This window comes from Bos mutus, chromosome 15 (genome assembly GCF_027580195.1).
Source record: "Bos mutus isolate GX-2022 chromosome 15, NWIPB_WYAK_1.1, whole genome shotgun sequence".
Lineage (NCBI taxonomy): Eukaryota > Metazoa > Chordata > Mammalia > Artiodactyla > Bovidae > Bos > Bos mutus.
In genome coordinates, this window is record NC_091631.1 from 59,375,567 (window position 1) to 59,396,067 (window position 20,501).

At 38.1% G+C, this 20,501-nt stretch overlaps 1 protein-coding gene across 1 annotated transcript in view; it reads right to left on the reverse strand.

The window, feature by feature from the left end:
* Positions 1 to 5,821: 5,821 nt before the first annotated feature.
* Positions 5,822 to 20,501, reverse strand: part of FDX1 (ferredoxin 1) — a 35,114-nt gene continuing 20,434 nt past the window's right edge. The window contains exons 3-4 of the mRNA XM_005889823.3: positions 16,372 to 16,501; positions 5,822 to 6,411 (exon numbers count right to left, since the gene is read on the reverse strand). Of these exons, the coding sequence (XP_005889885.2) occupies positions 6,285 to 6,411; positions 16,372 to 16,501 (257 nt within the window). The 3' untranslated portion in view covers positions 5,822 to 6,284. The remainder of the gene's footprint in view (positions 6,412 to 16,371; positions 16,502 to 20,501) is intronic.

Sequence of the window (20,501 nt, forward strand, 5' to 3'; positions counted from 1 at the left end):
GGAATATGTCTAATATAAAATATTATAATAAAGCACTATAATAAAACAAATTTTAGTGCATTCATCAGATGGGTAGTAGGCTTAAGATTAATCCCTTTGCACATCTGCTTTTCAAAAATAACATTCTGAATATAAAAGTCAAAGAATCAAGTCTCAGTTTGCAATTCATATGCAACAGGAATTTCATGTTTTAATACCTAAGGGTTAGATTTTGTCAAGAAGCAACCAACAATCACACAGTGCTTTACAGTTAACAAAAAACGTCTATATGCATCATCTTAAATAATTACTGAACTGTGTCCAGCAGAGACTACTACACAGATGACAAAGCAGTTTGGTTCAAGTATGGGTATTATCATCTCTACTTAACAGACATGTAACCAGAGACTCCACAGGGTTAAGTGACTACCTCAAGATGGAACATTCATGAGGAGGCATAGCCAGGCCTCAAGTGGACACTGTACAGTTTTCTGCGAACTATAAAAAGCTCTCATACAAAGGTATAGTGACCACATGTTTAACTCATTAGCAAGGAGATTAGCAGAATGACAAGACTGATTCAAAGAAAGACATGAGAAACTGATACACAGACACACACGTGCGCATGCGGAAGGAAAAGAGAATGCTGTTTTAAGACTGCAGAGATACAAAACTGGCTGCCTTACAAGGCAAGAAAACCATAACTCTTAAAGAGTTATCTTTTCTACCAAACTATTCCTTTGCAACTTACCAGTCTTCTCTACATTATCTCACATCTATCTTTAGAGGGACCGGGCCCTAGTCAAGAGTAAGGACCAAGTTAGCTTCCTCCTCCGGGGCAGGAGTCAGCAAATTTTCTCTTGTGCAGGGCCAGACAGCAAATATATATATACACTTCAGGCATTCTAGGCCATTTGGTCCCTGTCACAACTACTCAACTCTGTTGTCGCAGCATCAAAGCAGCCATAGGCAATGAATAAAAAATGAGCGTGGCTATGCTGCCGTTAAGACATTACTTACTAAAACGGGATGGGCTTGATTTGACCCACAGGATACTTTGCCAACTCCCTTGCCCTAGAGCTTCAGATGATCCTTGGGTGGCCCAGTTAGACAAGCCACTTCACAACTTTGAAGTGACCTGCAGTAATCTTTCTGCTTTATTTCCAAGTTTTAGATAATTTTTTTTAAAATGGTGGTACCCAGGCTTTCAAACAACTTTTGCTGTGCTTTTCCTGCACAATGTAAGACAGCTTACTTTGCTGTCTCTCTAAGGCTCATTCAGACTTTGGACTTCTGTTACAGAACAAAAGGCTCTCATTAAAGAACATTAGGGGCTTCCTCGGTGGCTCAGCAGTGAAGAACTTGCCTGCAATGCAGGAGACATAGCACAAGCTGTGCTTCAATTCCTGGGTCAGGAAGACCCCCTGGAGAAGGAAATGGCAACCCACTGCAGTATTCTTGCCTGGAAAACCCCATGGACAGTCCATGGGGTCACAAGAGTCTGACATGACTTACTGACTAAACAACAAAAGAACATTAAAACAAAACCACTGAGTTCTTTTTAATGTCTTTGCTTGCTTGGTTTGAGGAGATTCTGACTTCCTATTCTTTTTCACAGGCCTGAAGAAAGCTCATCAGAACCGATGGAAAACCCAATGCTAATGATAACTCACTGAAGGCTACCATAAATACAGGATGCCAAGGCTTTCCTGGAGGTCCAGTGGTCAAGACTGTGCTTCCACTGCAGGGGGTACAGGTTCAATTCCTGGCCAGGGAAAGTCACGCATGCCAAGTGCTGTGGTGAAAAAAATTACAGGATGTCAGACACTTCTAAGATGAAGCACCACTGATCTGCAGGCATGGTGGTAACAGTGTCACATGACTCAAGAGAATGGAGTCCATGTATCACCTATAGGACCTCAGCACTCAGACTTCAGGAACCACTGACATCTAAGACCAGCAGAGGGATCTGCATTGACCTCATTCAAAACTGTTTCGGCCAAAATGTTAAAAAAAAAAAAAAAAAAACCCTCATTCTTCTCATGGCTGAGTAGCATTCCATTGTGTATATACAAATCTCCTTATCCATTCGTTTGTTCATGGGCATTTAGGTTGCTTTCGTACTTTGGCTATTATAAATAATGCTGTTCTGAACATTGGGATACACGAATCTCTTTGAATTAAGTTTTCATCTTTTCCAGGTATATGTCCAGGAGTGGGGCTGCTGGAACATAAGATAGTTTTGCTTTTACTTTTCTGAGAACGCTCCATACTGTTTTCCAGTGACTGCATCAATTTACATTCCCACCAACAGTGTACAAGGGTACCCTTTTCTCCACATCCTTGAAAACATTTGTTGTGTTCTTGATGATCAGCATTCTGATAGGTGTGAAGTAATATCTCATTGCAGTTTTGATTTGCATTTCCCTGGTAATTAACAATGTTGAGCACCTTTACATGTGTCAGTTGGCTATGTGCATGTCCTCCTTGGAAAAATGTCTACCCAGGTCTTCCACTCATTTTTAATTGGGTTGTTTTTTTGATATGATGTGTAAAGGATGTTTGTGTGTTTTGGATATTAACCCCTTATCAGTCATATCATTTACAAATATTTTCTCTCATTCAGTAGGTTGTGTTTTCATTTTGTCTATGTTTTCCTCTGCTGTGCAAAAGCTTTTAAGTTTAATTAGGTCCCATTAGTTTATTTTTTGCCTTTGTTTTCTTTGCTTTAGGAGACAGATCCAAAAAATACTGCAACAATGTAAGTCAAATTTTGTCATTTACAACAACATGGATGGACTTGGAGAGTATTATGCTAAGTGAAATAAGTTAAACACTGCATGACATTACTTATATGTGGAACCTAAAAAACACAACAAACTAGTGAATATAACAAAAAAGAAACATGTACAGATATAAAAAAACAAAAGTGGTTACCAGCGGAGGGAAGGAGGGGACAATATAAGGCTAGGGGGTTAAACAGTACAAACTGTTACATATAAGCTACAAGGATACAACACAGGGAATATAGCCAGTATTTTAATTATAAATGACTATATGCTTTAAAAACTGTGAATCACTACACTGTACACCTGTAACTTACATAATTTGGTATATAAACTATACTTCAATTAAAAAAAAAAATCTTAAAGTTGAACACCATCCTTTTAAATATAATGGAGATTATCTAACCTCTCAAGAAAATACTCCTATGTATCTGACTCCCGTTAAGTTGGAGTTAGGATGCAGGCACACTATAAGGCCTGTACTGGGCTCATGTAATCCCATCAGTAACAGGTGACTGCTGACGAGCAAAGCACCAGAAGCACGCTCCTTGTAAGCCCAGGTTTTGACTAATTCACCTATGTACTGTATACCTTGTTGTTTAGTCGCTGAGTCACATCTGACACTTTTGCGACTGCAATGGACTGTAGCCTGCCAGACTCCTCTGTGCATGGGAATTCCCACAGAGAAATACTACAGTGGGTTGCCATTTCTTTCTCCAGGGGGTCTTCCCAACCCAGGGATTGAATCTGCAGCTTCTGTACTGCAGGCAGATTCTTTACCACTGAGCCACCAGGGCTTCCCACTGTATAGCTATTGTAGGCTAAATACCACAACAGAGACTGCAAAGCTGAACACAACATAGTCCTTACCCCAGAAGTGACCAGCAGACAAAGGGACAGAGGGAGCCAGAAAGGCACAATGGCTTTTCTTAATTTTATATTATTATCAAATCAAGTCTAAAAATTAAATGACCAATAATACATCCAGATAATAAGATAAGCAAATGGGATTCAAAAGGAGAGAAGAATAAGACATTGATCAGGTGATTTATTACTAACAGTTTTTGCAGAAGTAACACCTCTCACTGTAAAGATCTTTCCCATCAACTTCTCAAGTTGCTTTGAGTAGATTTAAATTATCTTTTAACTTCCTGTTTCTGTTGTCATAGCCACATTTATTTCTGTCTGCTGGTGATCATGTCTTCCTCCTGCCAGCTGGCTGTCTAGTTTTTCAGTTTCTAGCAACTTTGAAACAGAAGAAAATCTGATAAAAGTAACTTGATATCATGTGATGTGTTGATATATTAAAGGAATCCTGTTGCTGCTTCACAAAGATCATGCTTCTATTCTTCAAAACTTTTCCAACAAGAAACAAAGTTTATATGTAATTTCTGAGTATCTATGAATGGTTTACACTTAGAATAAATTTTCACAGGCTGTTTTTAGGAATATGCATACAATTATTTTGGGTTTTTTTTTATTTATAGTGATGTTATCCTACAAATAAGAAAGTCATCAAAGAAATTCTGATCCCAAAATGTGGTTTACCACAAAATTTCAAGTAGCTTAAATAAAGGAAAAGCAATTATAAGAGCTGTAAAAAGGAAGAAAAGAAATAGGAAAACATATACTGAATCTAAATTTACCTCAGAAAACATTTTTCCAAGTGAAATGTAATTGTTCTATTGCTTAATGACCACAAAAACCACATGGACCACCATGTGATACTGAAGTAGTTATTTAAAAAGGAGGAGAGTTGTCCTTTAAGACAAAAGTTTGACAGTATTTTTCACAGTGAAACTTAAGCAAAAGGTTTTGGAAATTCTTAGAAGTGTTCACTTAAATTCAGCAGTTCTGAATTATTTCCATATTACAGGATGGTTTTATCTGTGAAAACCAAATTCAACATTTAGTATTAGCACGTAACCAACAATTCTATAGAGTACTGTGCCAAAGGAAGGTGCATTTCTTGATGGCAAAGTGACAGAGAAATGTAAACTGAAAATTACCCAGCTTTGCAAGGAAGCCTATCTTTCTTCTCCTGGCTTTAAACCATCAAGAAGAAAACTATGAGGAGTCAGAATAAAACAAACGAACCATCATAATAAAGGAGACATAAGAATCTTTTGAAACACAATTCAAGAGTAAAATCTAGCCCTCTTAAAAAGTTTAGAATACTGTTAATTAAAAGGCTAATCTTCACAGGCAATGAAGTGCTAGTAAATTAATCTGAAAGTAATGGTTACTGTGATGGCTTAAAAATGTTGTCTGCAAATTCTCTGAAATCCCACAATGCAAATGATGGGTCAGACTTGATGTCTCACTTCTAATGAAACAAACAAGCAAAAGCAATACTCCATGACTTTCAGCTTCTGCCTAGCAATGCTTATACGCCTCTTAGGGCACTGGCTCTCAGAAACCACCTACCCCATTGTAAGGACACCCGGCTTACACGAAGGGACCGTACGTACATGAGGGTCCTGCTAGATCCCCAGCGGACACCAGCATCAACTTGCCAGTCACATGAGGGAATCATAAGCCTTCAGATGATTCTAGCACCTGGCTTCTAATGCTCAAAGTGCACAGATATACTTGAAGCTAACTCAACTTTACAATTCACTTTGCACTAATTTTTTTCTGCCCTTCCCCATTAGTCCAAAATAGTTGCTGTTTCATTACACTTTCAAGAGCATACTTCATACCCTTTTATTGTCATTTATCAGTTTATTCACAATAAAGATAAAATACAAATGTCTGCCATGCATGGATGGTGATCTGAAGGGCTCAAGCCCCCCGTCCTCCAGGACCCTGCCTGCATGCTCACTGCACACCACGTGGCTGTCCTGGCCGAGGGGATGGTAGCCCCCTCGTTCCCTTCTTAGGACAGAGAAAACCTAATCCGTAAGATATCCATTCTGTCACAGGGAGAAATTTATAAATAAGCATTACTTTTTAAAGATTACAAAGACAGACCATTCTGATCAAGATTAAAAAAAAAAAAAACACATTTAATTTTTAGTTTACTCCTCCACCTCAGTCAGAATTGAGACCAAACATCTTTGACAGTGCTTTATTATCTGTGCTCAGATTTTAAATGAGATCCCTAATTTCCCCAGTTTCGATCTAAACATGTACAGTTCTAGTACTGACCTTCTAATTAGCAGTATGACCCTAGACAAGCCACCTTACATCTCTGCCTCCACCCACATCCAAGAGAGATAATGACACCCTTTTTTAACCTACTTACTTATAGGTAGGTAGGCGTAAGATTTATGTTGCTGATCAATCACAGGTAAAATATATAAGGTTTTTCATACTAACTACTTTCTAGTATTTGTTTTTATAATTTAATCAAAATAAAAATGGCATACTTTCAGAACTACAAAATTCAGCAGTTGTATCAGATGAATTTAGTAAATCTAGTCATAATGATAAATCCATTCATCCATGTTCTCATTTAATTACATTAAGAAATAATAATTATAAAAATAGGGTAAAATGTTGTGAAAATATTCCTATTTATTCTATCTTTGAGGAGTTCATGCCCATATCAATGGACTCTCTGGCATCAGACACGGCATCAGGTACTCGAACAGTCATATTGTCCATAGCCTTTGTCAAACAGATCTGGCAGCCCAACCGCGATCTGTATAAAAAAGGGGAAAGGTACGGTTTAGTATTAAGCATATCTTATTCACAAGGCAACAAAGTTAATACGACCTTTTCTTACCCAGAACACTGGGATTTATTTACCTTTTAAGTTTTCATTAAGTCAAAAAAGATACATCCAACCCTTTCAACTAGAGAATAACAGAATGTAAACATGAAAACAAAAAGGTTGATATGTCAAAGTTTTATTTTAACCTCTAGCTTCTATCTTCTACTAATTGTTTCATCAGAACTACTGATTTTTGGTGACAGGAACGACAGGCAATGAAACAATGAGAAGACACAACGTTGGAGAAGAGAACTGGGGTTTTAGCAATGCCAAGAAAATAATTACCTTACAGTCACAACTACACTGGGAGGTGACAGGCACATCAGAGGTATCCATCCCTTCAACTGAGTTATGGGAAATATGTTAATACTATGTACTGAATTTCATTACCATTCAAAATAATTCCAGCCCAAAAAGATTACACTATGGCTGATTCATGTTGTTGTTTGCCAGAAACCAATACAATACTATAAAGCAATTATGCTTTAAATAAAAATAATTTCTAGAAAAAAAAAAAGACTACAAAACAAAAATTAAAAATACAGAAACAGCATAAATTGATAAAAGGAAAGTAAATATTTATCACTGGAAGAATAACTGTAATTCCATTTTTTTCACAGAATTATGACCAATTTTATGTTTAAAAAGGAATCTTAAACAGTGATGTACAAATTTATGTCTTCGTAGCTCTAAATCTAAGTATAAACAAATCTTTCAACAAGCATAAAATGTTAAGTTATAAGATCATTTTACACCATATTTTAATTAGCAGAGCTTTTTATTTCTTAATGGCACATAAAAATAAATACTATATTTGTCTCATACTCTAACTGCCTTCAAAAAATTTGATGGAATGTGATATGCAGGTCTTGATTTCATCAACATACTCATCAAGCACCTGCTGAGCATCTAAAGGGAGAGAACTAAATGTCAGTGGGTTTGCAAAGAGCAGTTCACTTCGATCCTTACTAAACACCTCTTACATGTCGGGCACCACGGACGGCAGGAGGAGGCAGCACAGGGGCTAGAACCACACAGACTGAATGTGGTTCAGATCCAGCACTGAATGTGACGTGTTCACAGGCAACTTTCTTAATCCTGACAAATATTAGTTTCCGAATGTCATCCTAAAGATGGATAATAAGTGAGTTCCTCACAGGACTACCGTAAGGATTATTTGCTAATATCAGTATTAAGGCATGAACTTTAAATCAAATAGAAGAGCTGAGACACATTCACAGGTAATTAACATGTGAGATTGTGACAAATGTCATGAGAGAGAAAGCTGTAAGGTCTGAGGAGAAAGCACTGACTTCTAGCTGGGGAGATGGTGTTTCTAATGGGTTCTGAAGATTGGATAGGATTTAATACTTAATAAAAGATAAAGAAGAAAGGCATTTGAGGCAAAGGTAATAGGGGTTCAAGGCATGTTTGAGTTAATATGGATTTCTGACTTGGCTGCTGTGCAGGCCAGACAAGGACAGGAAGAGTGATGGGCTAGAAAGGTAGTCAGGCCACGGACAGCTCTGAACATCAATGAAGGGGTGGTTCATGTTTTCACTAGTGAGCAATGAGGGACTCTGGGAGGGGCCCTGAAAGGGAGTAAGTACTACAGTCATTGGCTTCCCTGCTGGCTCAGTAGTAAAGAACACACCTGCCAATGTAGGAGACACAGGTTTGATCCCTGGGTTGGGAAGATTCCCAGGAGAAGGAAATCAGCTCCAGTTTATGGGGTCAAAAAAGAGTCAGACACAACACAGTGACTCAACAACAATGAACAACTACAGTCATGGAAAACATTGACTGCTGATAGAAAAAAATCCCTTTCTGCCAGTAGTTCCTATTTGTTAAATTAGAAAATCTTGAGCAAAGAATGCTCAAACTACCGCACAATTGCAATCATCTCACATGCTAGTAAAATAATGCTCAAAATTCTCCAAGCCAGGCTTCAGCAGTACATGAACCATTAACTTCCAGATGTACAAGCTGGATTTAGAAAAGGCAGAGGAATCAGAGATCAAATTGCCAACATCTGCTGGATCATCCAAAAAGCAAGAGAGTTCCAGAAAAATATCTACTTCTCCTTTATTGACTGTGCCGAAGTCTTTAATTGTGTGGACCACAACAAACTCTGGAAAATTCTTAAAGAGATGGGAATACCAGACCACCTTACCTGCCTCTTGAGAAACCTGTATGCAGGTCAAGAAGCTACAGTTAGAACTGGACATGGAACAAAAGACTGGTTCCAAATACAGAAAGGAGTCAGTCAAAGCTGTATATTGTCACCATGCTTATTTAACTGTCACCATGCTTATTTAACTTACAGGCAGAGAACATCATGAGAAATGCTGGACTGGAGGAAGCACAAGCTGGAATCAAGACTGCCAGGAGAAATATCAATAACCTCAGATATGCAGATGACACCACCCTTATGGCAGAAAGTGAAGAGGAACTAAAGAGCCTCTTGATGAAAATAAGAGGAAAGTGAAAAAATTGGCGTAAAACTCAACATTCAGAAAACTACGATAATAGCATCTGGTCCCATCACTTCATGGCAAATAGATGGGGAGACGGTGGAAACAATGACAGACTTTATCTTCTTGGGCTCCAAAATCACTGCAGATGGTGACTGTAGCCACAAAATTAAAAGACACTTGCACTTTGGAAAAAAGTTATGAACAACCTAGACAGCATATTAAAAAGCAGAGGCATTACTTTTGCCAACAAATGTCCGTCTAGTCAAAGCTATGGTTTTTCCAGTGATCATGTATGGATGTGAGAGCTGGACTATAAAGAAAGCTGAGCACTGAAGAATTGATGCTTTTGAACTGTGGTGTTGGCGAAGACTCTTGAGAGTCCCTTGGACTGCAAGGAGATCCAACCAGTCAATCCTAAAGGAAATCAGTCCTGGATGTTCATTGGAAGGACTGATGCTGAAGCTGAAACTCCAATACTTTGGTCACCTGACGCGAAGAACTGACTCATTGGAAAAGACCCTGATGCTGGGAAAGATTGAAGGCAGGAGGAGATGGGGACGACAGAGGATGAGATGGTTGGATGGCATCACCAACTCAATGGACATGAGTTTGAGTGAACTCCGGGAGTTGGTGATGGACAGGGAGGCCTGGTGTGCTGCAGTTCAAGGGGTTGCAGAGTCGGACGGACTGAGTGACTGAACTGAACTGAACTGAAAATCTTCAATTATGCATTAAGCTCTTTCAACAAGAGAGAAAAAGAGGCAAGCCAATTTCAAGCCAAAGCAAGTCAAGCAAAAATGAGACAAGACAAAGATTGTGGTGAGCCTGAGACAGACTATTGGTTATACTCTTGGTGTTCATATAAAATTAAGTAATGCTAGTCTTCAAGGAACTTGGGGAAGAGGATGGAAAAAGCTATCAATGATATAGGGCAGAATCAAGTAAGCACAGTAACGGAAGAACCAGAAGTACATAGGAGAACATGGGGAAACCCTCCTGGTTCTATAACCTGAGAGGTAAGGCAGTGGTGCTGGGACCGCTCTCACTCCCCTACTTTCTCCTGGAAGGTCTCCGGCTCTAAGGTGGATCAGTGTAGAACCTCTAGAGAAGGAGCCGGATTGCAAGTCTTCCTTGATTTCATTATTAATTAATTTTGGGAATTCCCATAATTTTTTTTTAAAGAAAAATACAGTTTATTTCAAGCTTACAGAAACTTTCAGAGTGCTCCATTTGTCCATCTGTTTGTTTGTCCAAAGTAACAGGTTGTTGGGGTAGGCCCAGAAACTGCTCCCTTGTTGAGCTCTGAAGCTCAGCTCCCAGAAGGATGCTTCCAAAACTAAGTTTTGGCCACAGCAATCAGAGCAGAAAAAGAAATAAAAGGAATCCAAATTGGAAAAGAAGAAGTAAAACTCTCACTATTTGCAGATGACATGATCCTCTACATAGAAAACCCTAAAGACTCCACCAGAAAATTACTAGAACTAATCAATGATTATAGTAAAGTTGCAGGATATAAAATCAACACACAGAAATCCCTTGCATTCCTATACACTAATAATGAGAAAACAGAAAGAGAAATTAAGGAAACAATTCCATTCACCATTGCAACGAAAAGAATAAAATACTTAGGAATATATCTACCTAAAGAAACTAAAGACCTATATATAGAAAACTATAAAACACTGGTGAAAGAAATCAAAGAGGACACTAATAGATGGAGAAATATACCATGTTCATGGATTGGAAGAATCAATATAGTGAAAATGAGTATACTACCCAAAGCAATTTATAGATTCAATGCACTCCCTATCAAGCTACCAACGGTATTCTTCACAGAGCTAGAACAAATAATTTCACAATTTGTATGGAAATACAAAAAACCTCGAATAGCCAAAGTGATCTTGAGAAAGAAGAATGGAACTGGAGGAATCAACCTACCTGACTTCAGGCTCTACTACAAAGCCACAGTTATCAAGACAGTATTGTACTGGCACAAAGACAGAAATATAGATCAATGGAACAAAATAGAAAGCCCAGAGATAAATCCACACACATATGGACACCTTATCTTTGACAAAGGAGGCAAGAATATACAATGGATTAAAGACAATCTCTTTAACAAGTGGTGCTGGGAAATCTGGTCAACCACTTGTAAAAAGAATGAAACTAGAACACTTTCTAACACCATATACAAAAATAAACTCAAAATGGATTAAAGATCTCAACGTAAGACCAGAAACTATAAAACTCCTAGAGGAGAACATAGGCAAAACACTCTCTGACATACATCACAGCAGGATCCTCTATGACCCACCTCCCAGAATATTGGAAATAAAAGCAAAAATAAACAAATGGGACCTAATTAAACTTAAAAGCTTCTGCACATCAAAGGAAACTATTAGCAAGGTGAAAAGACAGCCTTCAGAATGGGAGAAAATAATAGCAAATGAAGCAACCGACAAACAACTAATCTCAAAAATATACAAGCAACTCCTACAGCTCAACTCCAGAAAAATAAATGACCCAATCAAAAAATGGGCCAAAGAACTAAATAGACATTTCTCCAAAGAAGACATACAGATGGCTAACAAACACATGAAAAGATGCTCAACATCACTCATTATCAGAGAAATGCAAATCAAAACCACTATGAGGTACCATTTCACACCAGTCAGAATGGCTGCGATCCAAAAGTCTACAAATAATAAATGCTGGAGAGGGTGTGGAGAAAAGGGAACCCTCTTACACTGTTGGTGGGAATGCAAACTAGTACAGCCACTATGGAGAACAGTGTGGAGATTCCTTAAAAAACTGGAAATAGAACTGCCTTATGATCCAGCAATCCCACTGCTGGGCATACACACTGAGGAAACCAGAAGGGAAAGAGACACGTGTACCCCAATGTTCATCGCAGCACTGTTTATAATAGCCAGGACATGGAAGCAACCTAGATGTCCATCAGCAGATGAATGGATAAGCAAGCTGTGGTACATATACACAATGGAGTATTACTCAGCCATTAAAAAGAATACATTTGACTCAGTTCTAATGAGGTGGATGAAACTGGAGCCTATTATACAGAGTGAAGTAAGCCAGAAGGAAAAACATCAATACAGTATACTAACGCATATATATGGAATTTAGAAAGATGGTAACGATAACCCTGTATACGAGACAGCAAAAGAGACACTGATGTATAGAACAGGCTTATGGACTCTGTGGGAGAGGGAGAGGGTGGGAAGATTTGGGAGAATGGCATTGAAACATGTGAAATGTCATGTATGAAACGAGATGCCAGTCCAGGTTCAATGCACGATGCTGGATGCTTGGGGCTGGTGCACTGGGACGACCCAGAGGGATGGTATGGGGAGGGAGGAGGGAGGAGGGTTCAGGAAAAAATTAAAATAAAAAAAAAAGAGAAAAAAAAACAATAAAAAAAAAAAATAAATAAAATAAAATGCAAAAAAAAAAAAAAAAAACTACTCACAGGTCAAGCCACAAATTAAACAATAAGGTATTATTTATTGAGGTGACTTCGATGGGATAAGGTGTTGGAAAGAGGTTGGAGGAGACAGAAAACAAAGCCCAGGTCCCCTGAGCTCACTGCCTAGACAAGGTCTTAGACATCCTAAAGGAACCTAGGGCCAGACCCTGGGCTGCAGGAAGGAAACATCCCTGGGAGGTTCAGGAGCACAGAGCTGTTCTGTGTGGGGGTTGGCGGGGCAGGTACCACAGCTACTTTCATATCTTCAACTAATCTCTCTTCTATCTGCAAGCTCATCTCACCACTCCTTAACCAGCAGGAATATTGGTTCTCCTGCTGGCTCTCCCCCTTCACACATTCACTTGCCTACTATCAACCAGCATTTAGCTTCTCCTCCAGTCATTCCCATAATTCCCATAATTAATTTTCATTATTAACCCCACAAAATCTCCCACTTGTGCAAACCCTGAAGACATTTTCTACAGCCACTTTGTCATATACACCTAACAGCGAAATATACTAGGTGTGTTAACTTGACTTCTAAAGTTTGGTTTTCAAAGCAAAGAAGGAGCTTCAAACTGCAAGAAACCAAGGGCTTTGGGGTCCAATGTAACTGACTGAAACCAGGGCTCTGTCATTCTCCAGCTATGTGGCCTTGGCAAATCTCTGAGAACGAAGCCCTGTCCCATAAGGTGGTGATAATACTGCAAACTCTGAAGGTTAGAAACAATCTTTGTTAAGATTGTAGGCATTACAGTAAATGTCTGGCATATGAGTTAATATTTTATAGTTAAAATGCCAACAACAACCACTGAGTGAATGCTTTTTCCATCAGACACTATTTAAGGAGCTGCACGAGCATGCATTACTGACATGACACAACAATCCTATGAGGTAGGTACTATTTTATTATCCCCATTTTACAAATATGAAAATGAGGCCTCTGTGTAGGTTATCCATGGAAACTGGTTGCAGGGAGCAATGACAACTATCAAAAATAGATTCACAAATCATTCCTGAAGCTATCAACCATTAATTCCAAAAACAGCTGGTGATGATGCCCTTTCTGAGTCAGGCACTAGAGATACAATGATGAAATATTGGATCATCAGTTTCCTTTCAACAAAAGTAAAAAAAAATTAATTGGAAGTATTAGAAGATAAGTTCTAGATCCTAATAAATCTTCTTTCATCTATTTTTATTCAAGGAATTAATATTTGCCACAATTTAATGAGTTGAGATGAAATTTGATGCTTTTTATGGTATTTTTGAAGGACAGATTTGATAATTGAAAGAAATTATAATGAAAAGTTTTACCTACTTGAGAGAATACAGTTTTTAGAAAAACTTAAATATAATAATAATGTTAAAATGAATAGTTTTAATTGTACATTAAAGAAAATTAATCAGAACTTATTCTTGTTACTAAAGGATCATCAGTCCATTATTAATCAAGGCTAAGTACACTCTCTAATAACATTAAAATGCTCTTCAATCTAAAAATCAAGGACACTTACATCAAACTTAATTTTAAAATAAACCTAGATCTAAAGACTGAGTTTCCTTTAATCTTTGGAAATATATAGTACCCTAGAAACAGAAGTTTACATGCAGTTACCATTTTTGAACAAAATTATTTTCATTCCATTTTATGAATGCTTTCTAAATCCTACCTGTTAAAAGCATTATACTCTTTACCCACACCCTACTTATTTAACTTCTATGCAGAGTACATCATGAGAAACGCTGGGCAGGAAGAAGCACAAGCTGGAATCAAGATTGCCGGGAGAAATATCAATAACCTCAGATATGCAGATGACACCACCCTTATGGCAGAAAGTGAAGAACTAAAGAGCCTCTTGATGAAAGTGAAAGAGGAGAGTGAAAAAGTTGGCTTAAAGCTCAACATTCAGAAAATGAAGATCATGGCATCTGGTCCCATCACTTCATGGGAAACAGATGGGGAAACAGTGGAAACAGTGGCTGACTTTACTTTTCTGGGCTCCCAAATCACTGCAGATGGTGACTGCAGCCATGAAATTAAAAGACGCTTACTTCTTGGAAGGAAAGTTATGACCAACCTAGACAGCATATTAAAAAGCAGACATTACTTTGCCAACAAAGGTCTGTCTAGTCAAGGCTATGGTTTTTCCAGTCGTCATGTATGGATGTGAGAGTTGGACTGTGAAGAAAGCTGAGCACTGAAGAATAGATGCTTTTGAAGTGTGGTGTTGGAGAAGACTCTTGAGAGTCCCCTGAACTGCAAGGAGATACAACCAGTCCATTCTAAAGGAGATCAGTCCTGAGTGTTTACTGGAAGGACTGATGCTAAAGCTGAAACTCCAATACTTTGGCCACCTGATGCCAAGAGCTGACTCATTGGAAAAGACCCTGATGCTGGGAAAGATTGAAGGCAAGAGGAGAAGGGGACGACAGAGGATGAGATGGTTGGATGGCATCACCAAGTCACTGGACATGGGTTTGGGTAAACTCCAGGAGTTAGTGATGGACAGGGAGGCCTGGCATGCTATGGTTCATGGGGTCACAAAGATTTGGACACGACTGAGCAACTGAACTGAACTGAACTTTCCCCACAGAGCATTTCTACTACAATTCTGTGCACATAAGAATACCAGCTATAAAATGTCATAAAAGCTATTTCTTGCTTTCCATTATTTTGTTCTAAAACGTCTAAATTTTACCATCAAAATTTTTGGCTAGCTTACATTTGCAATAGGTCTTATATCTTCTCACAGTCTTGTATCTCTCCTTTAATGAAGCTCTCCCTTTCCTCTCATTTTTTCTTTTTGTTCAGAGTATTATCTGTTACGTGCACCTATAAATTTTATCTGAATAAAAGAGCAAGCAGTTAGCTATGGTTTACCCCTCACATTGAGAGAAACAATTTTCAGAACCAAATCGACACAACCACTGAGTGTGTAGTGTGTATTATCCTTTAGAACAGAAAAGGAGGTGTTGATAGAGAATGTGGCACCTGAAGATATGAGGGAGACTGGTAGGTGGCAGCCACAATAAATACCAATGAACTAAAAACTTTTGTTGAGGATTACAGAGTTTACATCAAGGGTCTAAGAAAATGGTGGTTACATAATACACATGAAATAAAGTTTATTATTACTTTTTTATTGTTTTCAACTATTTTTCATTAGGGCCACAAAACTGGAGTTAAAAGTCAAAGCCAACCTGAAGTAAACTCTGATTATCTTGCCCTTTGAAACATTAAATTAACTCCATATCTTCCCTAACTCAAACCAAAAGACTAGATAATTAAAAGAAAAAAAGTATCACTTGATATCACTTACTACTATAAATCTTACCACTTCATTTTGATATATGGCAAAACCAATACAATATTGTAAAGTTAAAATAAAAGAAAAGAAAAAAAAGAATAATTCTATTAATAACAAGAATAAGATCTGAGTTTCTTCAATGTACAATTAAAACTACTCATTTTAACATAACTATTATAAAGTTTCTGAAAACTGTATTCTCACAAGTAGGTAAAACTTTTCATTATAATTTCTTTCAATTATCAAATCTGTCCTTCAAGAATACCATAAAAAAGCATTATATTTCATCCCAACTCATTAAATGTGACAAATATTAATTCCTTGAATAAAAACAGATGAAAGAAGATTTATTAGGATCCAGAACTTATCTTCTAATACTTCCAGTTAACTTTTTTTTACTTTTGTTAAAAGGAAAGCTTCATAAGGGTTAAACTGTAGAATACATGGAGAAATGTCATATATTTGATATTCAAAGTTTGCGACTTATCTGTCTACACAGGGAGAACACTATTACATGCACGCAGATTACATGTCTCTGGTCAGAGACAGACATGAACAAATAAAACTTTCACCCTCCCAGATGATTCTTACAACAGAAATGGTCTGAAAATCTTACCTATCTGTTAGTCCATATGCCAGATCAAGCATGTCATTCTCCTCATCAGTGATTGCTTCCAATTTCTCAAATATGTGCTGTTCAAAGATGAGGTGACAGGTAGAACAAGCCAAGGTTCCCTCACATGCACCTACAAAAGCAACACACATTGAAAGCACTCCTCTCTACATTCAGCAAGATTCAAAATCGACTGGAATTAAGTAATTTCTAAATTTAAAAATCAGCATTAGCACACATCAATGGTAGGATTTATTTCTGAATAATAATGAGAATTAGGGACAACTCCGCATACCCGATACACACAGAGTTGGAAATCACTTTCAAATATTACTTTTAAGAGGTTATGGGTTAGATGCTGTGAGGGAGACTCAAAAATACAAAACCTAATATCAAAGAGTTTAGAAGTTAATGAGACATGTATAGATACAAAAATTTATGCCTTTTAAATTTATATAGTTAATAATTTACATACAGCTGTAGAAGTTACTTACCTTTTCCTGGAGAACTCAACACAATTTATAGGAGCTTTTGTGGTATGTAAGAGGGATCAGAAAGTAATCAAACTGATATCTAAATAAAGTTAAATATTCTTCCCTCTCAATCTTTCTTTATAATCAAGATTGCCGGGAGAAATATCAATAACCTCAGATATGCAGATGACACCACCCTTATGGCAGAAAGTGAAAAGGAACTAAAAAGCCTCTTGATGAAAGTGGACAGTGAAAAAGTTGGCTTAAAGCTCAACATTCAGAAAATGAAGATCATGGCATCCGGTCCCATCACTTCATGGGAAATAGATGGGGAAACAGTGGAAACAGTGTCAGACTTTATCTTTTTGGGCTCCAAAATCACTGCAGATGGTGACTGCAGCCATGAAATTAAAAGACGCTTACTCCTTGGAAGGAAAACTATGACCAACCTAGACAGCATATTAAAAAGCAGACATTACTTTGCCAACAAAGGTCTGTCTAGTCAAGGCTATGGTTTTTCCAGTGGTCATGTATGGATGTGAGAGTTGGACTGTGAAGAAGGCTGAGCGCCGAAGAACTGATGCTTTTGAAGTGTGGTGTTGGAGAAGACTCTTGAGAGTCCCTTGGACTGCAAGGAGATCCAACCAGTCCATTCTGAAGGAGATCAGCCCTGGGATTTCTTTGGAAGGACTGATGCTAAAGCTGAAACCCCAGTACTTTGGCCACCTCATGCGAAGAGCTGACTCATTGGAAAAGACTCTGATACTGGGAGGGATTGGGAGCAGGAGGAGAAGGGGATGACAGAGTATGAAATGGCTGGATGGCATCACTGACTCAATGGATGTGAGTCTGGGTGAACTCCCGGAGCTGGTGATGGACAGGGAGGCCTGGCGTGCTGAGATTCATGGGGTCGCAGAGTCGGACACGACTGAGCGACTGAACTGAACTGAACTGATAATCAGGACAGAATCAAAGAAGTCACTTTAAGAGTCACACTGGTTTAAAATAAAGAGAATATTTCTCCTGCTCCATGTTTTTAAAAGTCATTAATTTTACAGTTGTTTATTGAGTGCCTATTACACGCCAGGCACTATAAAAAGGGAACCGAAAAGTCATCTAGTCCAACCAAACTCTGACTGAATATGCTTTCCAACACCCTTTTCCCAGGGTTTACCCAGCTCCTGCTCAAAAACTTCTGACAAAGAAATCCTCCTGCTGAAGCTGGTCGATCTCACATTTGGTTGCTTCTGTGCTGAAGTCTGTCACTCTGTAACTTTCCACCTACTGCTCCAACTCTACCCCATGGAGTCCAATCGTTTTTTTCCTTCTGGTTCCACTGAGGTAAAATTAACAAAATTGTAAGATATTTAAAGCACACATCATAATGATTTGATATATGCATGTACTGTGAAAGGACTCCTCTCAGGACTCGTTAATACACCTGCAACCCCATATATGTCTATTTACTTATTTTCCATGAGAATATGTAAGGTCTACTCTCTCAGCAACAGAGTTATAGCCACCATGATTTACATTAGATCCTCAGTTCTTAATATTAGAGGTAAAATTTTAAAGCCTTTTACCTATTCATCTATTTCCGTGATCTCCGCCAAGCCCCTGGCAACCACTTTTCTACTTTCTGTGTCTATGAGCTTATTTAGTGAATCCTTCTAAACAACAGCTTTTCATATATTTAAAAATGTTCTCCAGGCTGAGCATACCCAGGTCCTTCAGATTTTTCTTACATAGTAACATAGTTCTAAATCCCTCCTCTCAGTCTGGTTGGGTTTTCCTTAAAATACAGCATCCAAAAGATGACCCAATAAAACAGAATCATCCATAATCATGTTCTCATTAAATTCTACCTAAAAAAGTTATTCTGGTTTCCTTTTTAAATAATTTTTAAAGCCATTATACAATTGTAAAGATTATAGACTCTTGGAAGTAACATCAGTTGGATTTAGATTCTCTTGGTCAATAAGCATTATATAAAATATTAATAGAACTACTATCAATAGTTAGTGAATTTCTTACTTTTCCTGTGAAAAAATTTATCATTGTAACAAGAATTGTTCTTTCACAATTTAAACATTTGTTACTCATATTATTTTAAAACATAAAGAAAGAAGAGAGGCTTCCTTAAACATTTCTATTAAATTTCATTCAAAGCAGATTTTATTAAATCTCATTCAAAGCGAAACAAGATGAAGCAGAGACATACCATACAGTGACGTACAGGGGTCATAAGCATGTACTCTGGAGCCAGATTGCCTGGCTTCAATCTCAGCTCCACTTTTTACTAATGGCCTCACGTTGGGCTCCTCCACCCTCCATGCCTGAATTTCCTCAGTAGTAACTGTACCAACCTCACAGGGCAGTTGCAAGCATTACACATGAATGTGTGCTTAACATATGTACTTGCAACCATGGCTGACTGGGAGAGTAAGACCTATTCAGTATTGGCAATTATTATTATTTGGAAGTTACAAGAAAACTTAAAAGAATTTCAACTTTCTTATATATTAAATTATATGTATGTTTATATATTAAATATATAAATATGTATATACAGTACATTTATGTAATATACAAATATATACCCACACCAATTAGTTATTTGAACAAGCACTTTACTTTTCTACTTTTGCATAAATTTGAGGCTTTCCACACAAAAAGGTAAATGGATATATTTTACTTAAAAGGAAATGGGCTTCCTCTGCTTAAAAAAAGGTAGGCAAGTTGTTGTTCAGTCGCTAAGTTGTGTCTGACTCTTGCGACCCCACGGACTACAGCCCACCCAGCTCCTCTGTCCATGGGAATTTCTCCAGCAAGAATCCTGAAATGGGCTGCTATTTCCTTCTCCAGGGGATCTTCCCAACCCAAGAATTAAACACACGTCTCCTGCAGTGGCAGGCGGATTCTTTAGCGCTGAGCCACCAAGTAGGGAGGCAGAGAGGTAGAAAGAAAGAAAACCTCTGCAGTAAAAGGAGAACTGGTGGAGTGCAACCCTGAGGCCAGCTGGGCTCTGGAAGAATCTGCCATACTGTCCGCTGTGTCCTGGGCAGGCGTCTCAAGGACCTCAATTTTCTTCTCATCTGTATCATGGGAGATTGAGGTAGATGATACCTAAGGGCCTATTCACTCTAATATTTTATGACTCCACAAAGAAGAGTTGTAGTTCTTAATGGATTTGCTTACTAGTATTCAATAAATACATACTAATTTTGCTTTCTGTTTTTATCTGATCAGTACCCAATCCAGACAAACTCAAACTAAAATGTCAAATCCATCTGGAGATATTGGGGGACAAAGTTCAGGAAATTCAGCATCTTTTGTCTTAAAATGTAAGTAAAACCCTCCCTAAAATATACCAAGCAACTACCCTAATTTAAAAAGCTTTAAAAAGCTTCAAATTTTTATTATTAAAAACACAAATCCTGAGAAATGCAAGCAATGCGTAACAGAAGATACAAGAAAAACAAACTCACGATCCTGGGCAGAATGCGGAGTTGGGAACTGGCTACAGAGGCAGATGGTGGACCAAGCACAGAGGCCTCCCAAGCTCTCCCAAGGAGCCTGAGCGTGCGTTGTAAGCACACACACTGGGTGGGTAAACCAGCACACTCTCAGGGTGGGTTGCCTCCGAGATGTTTCTGGCTG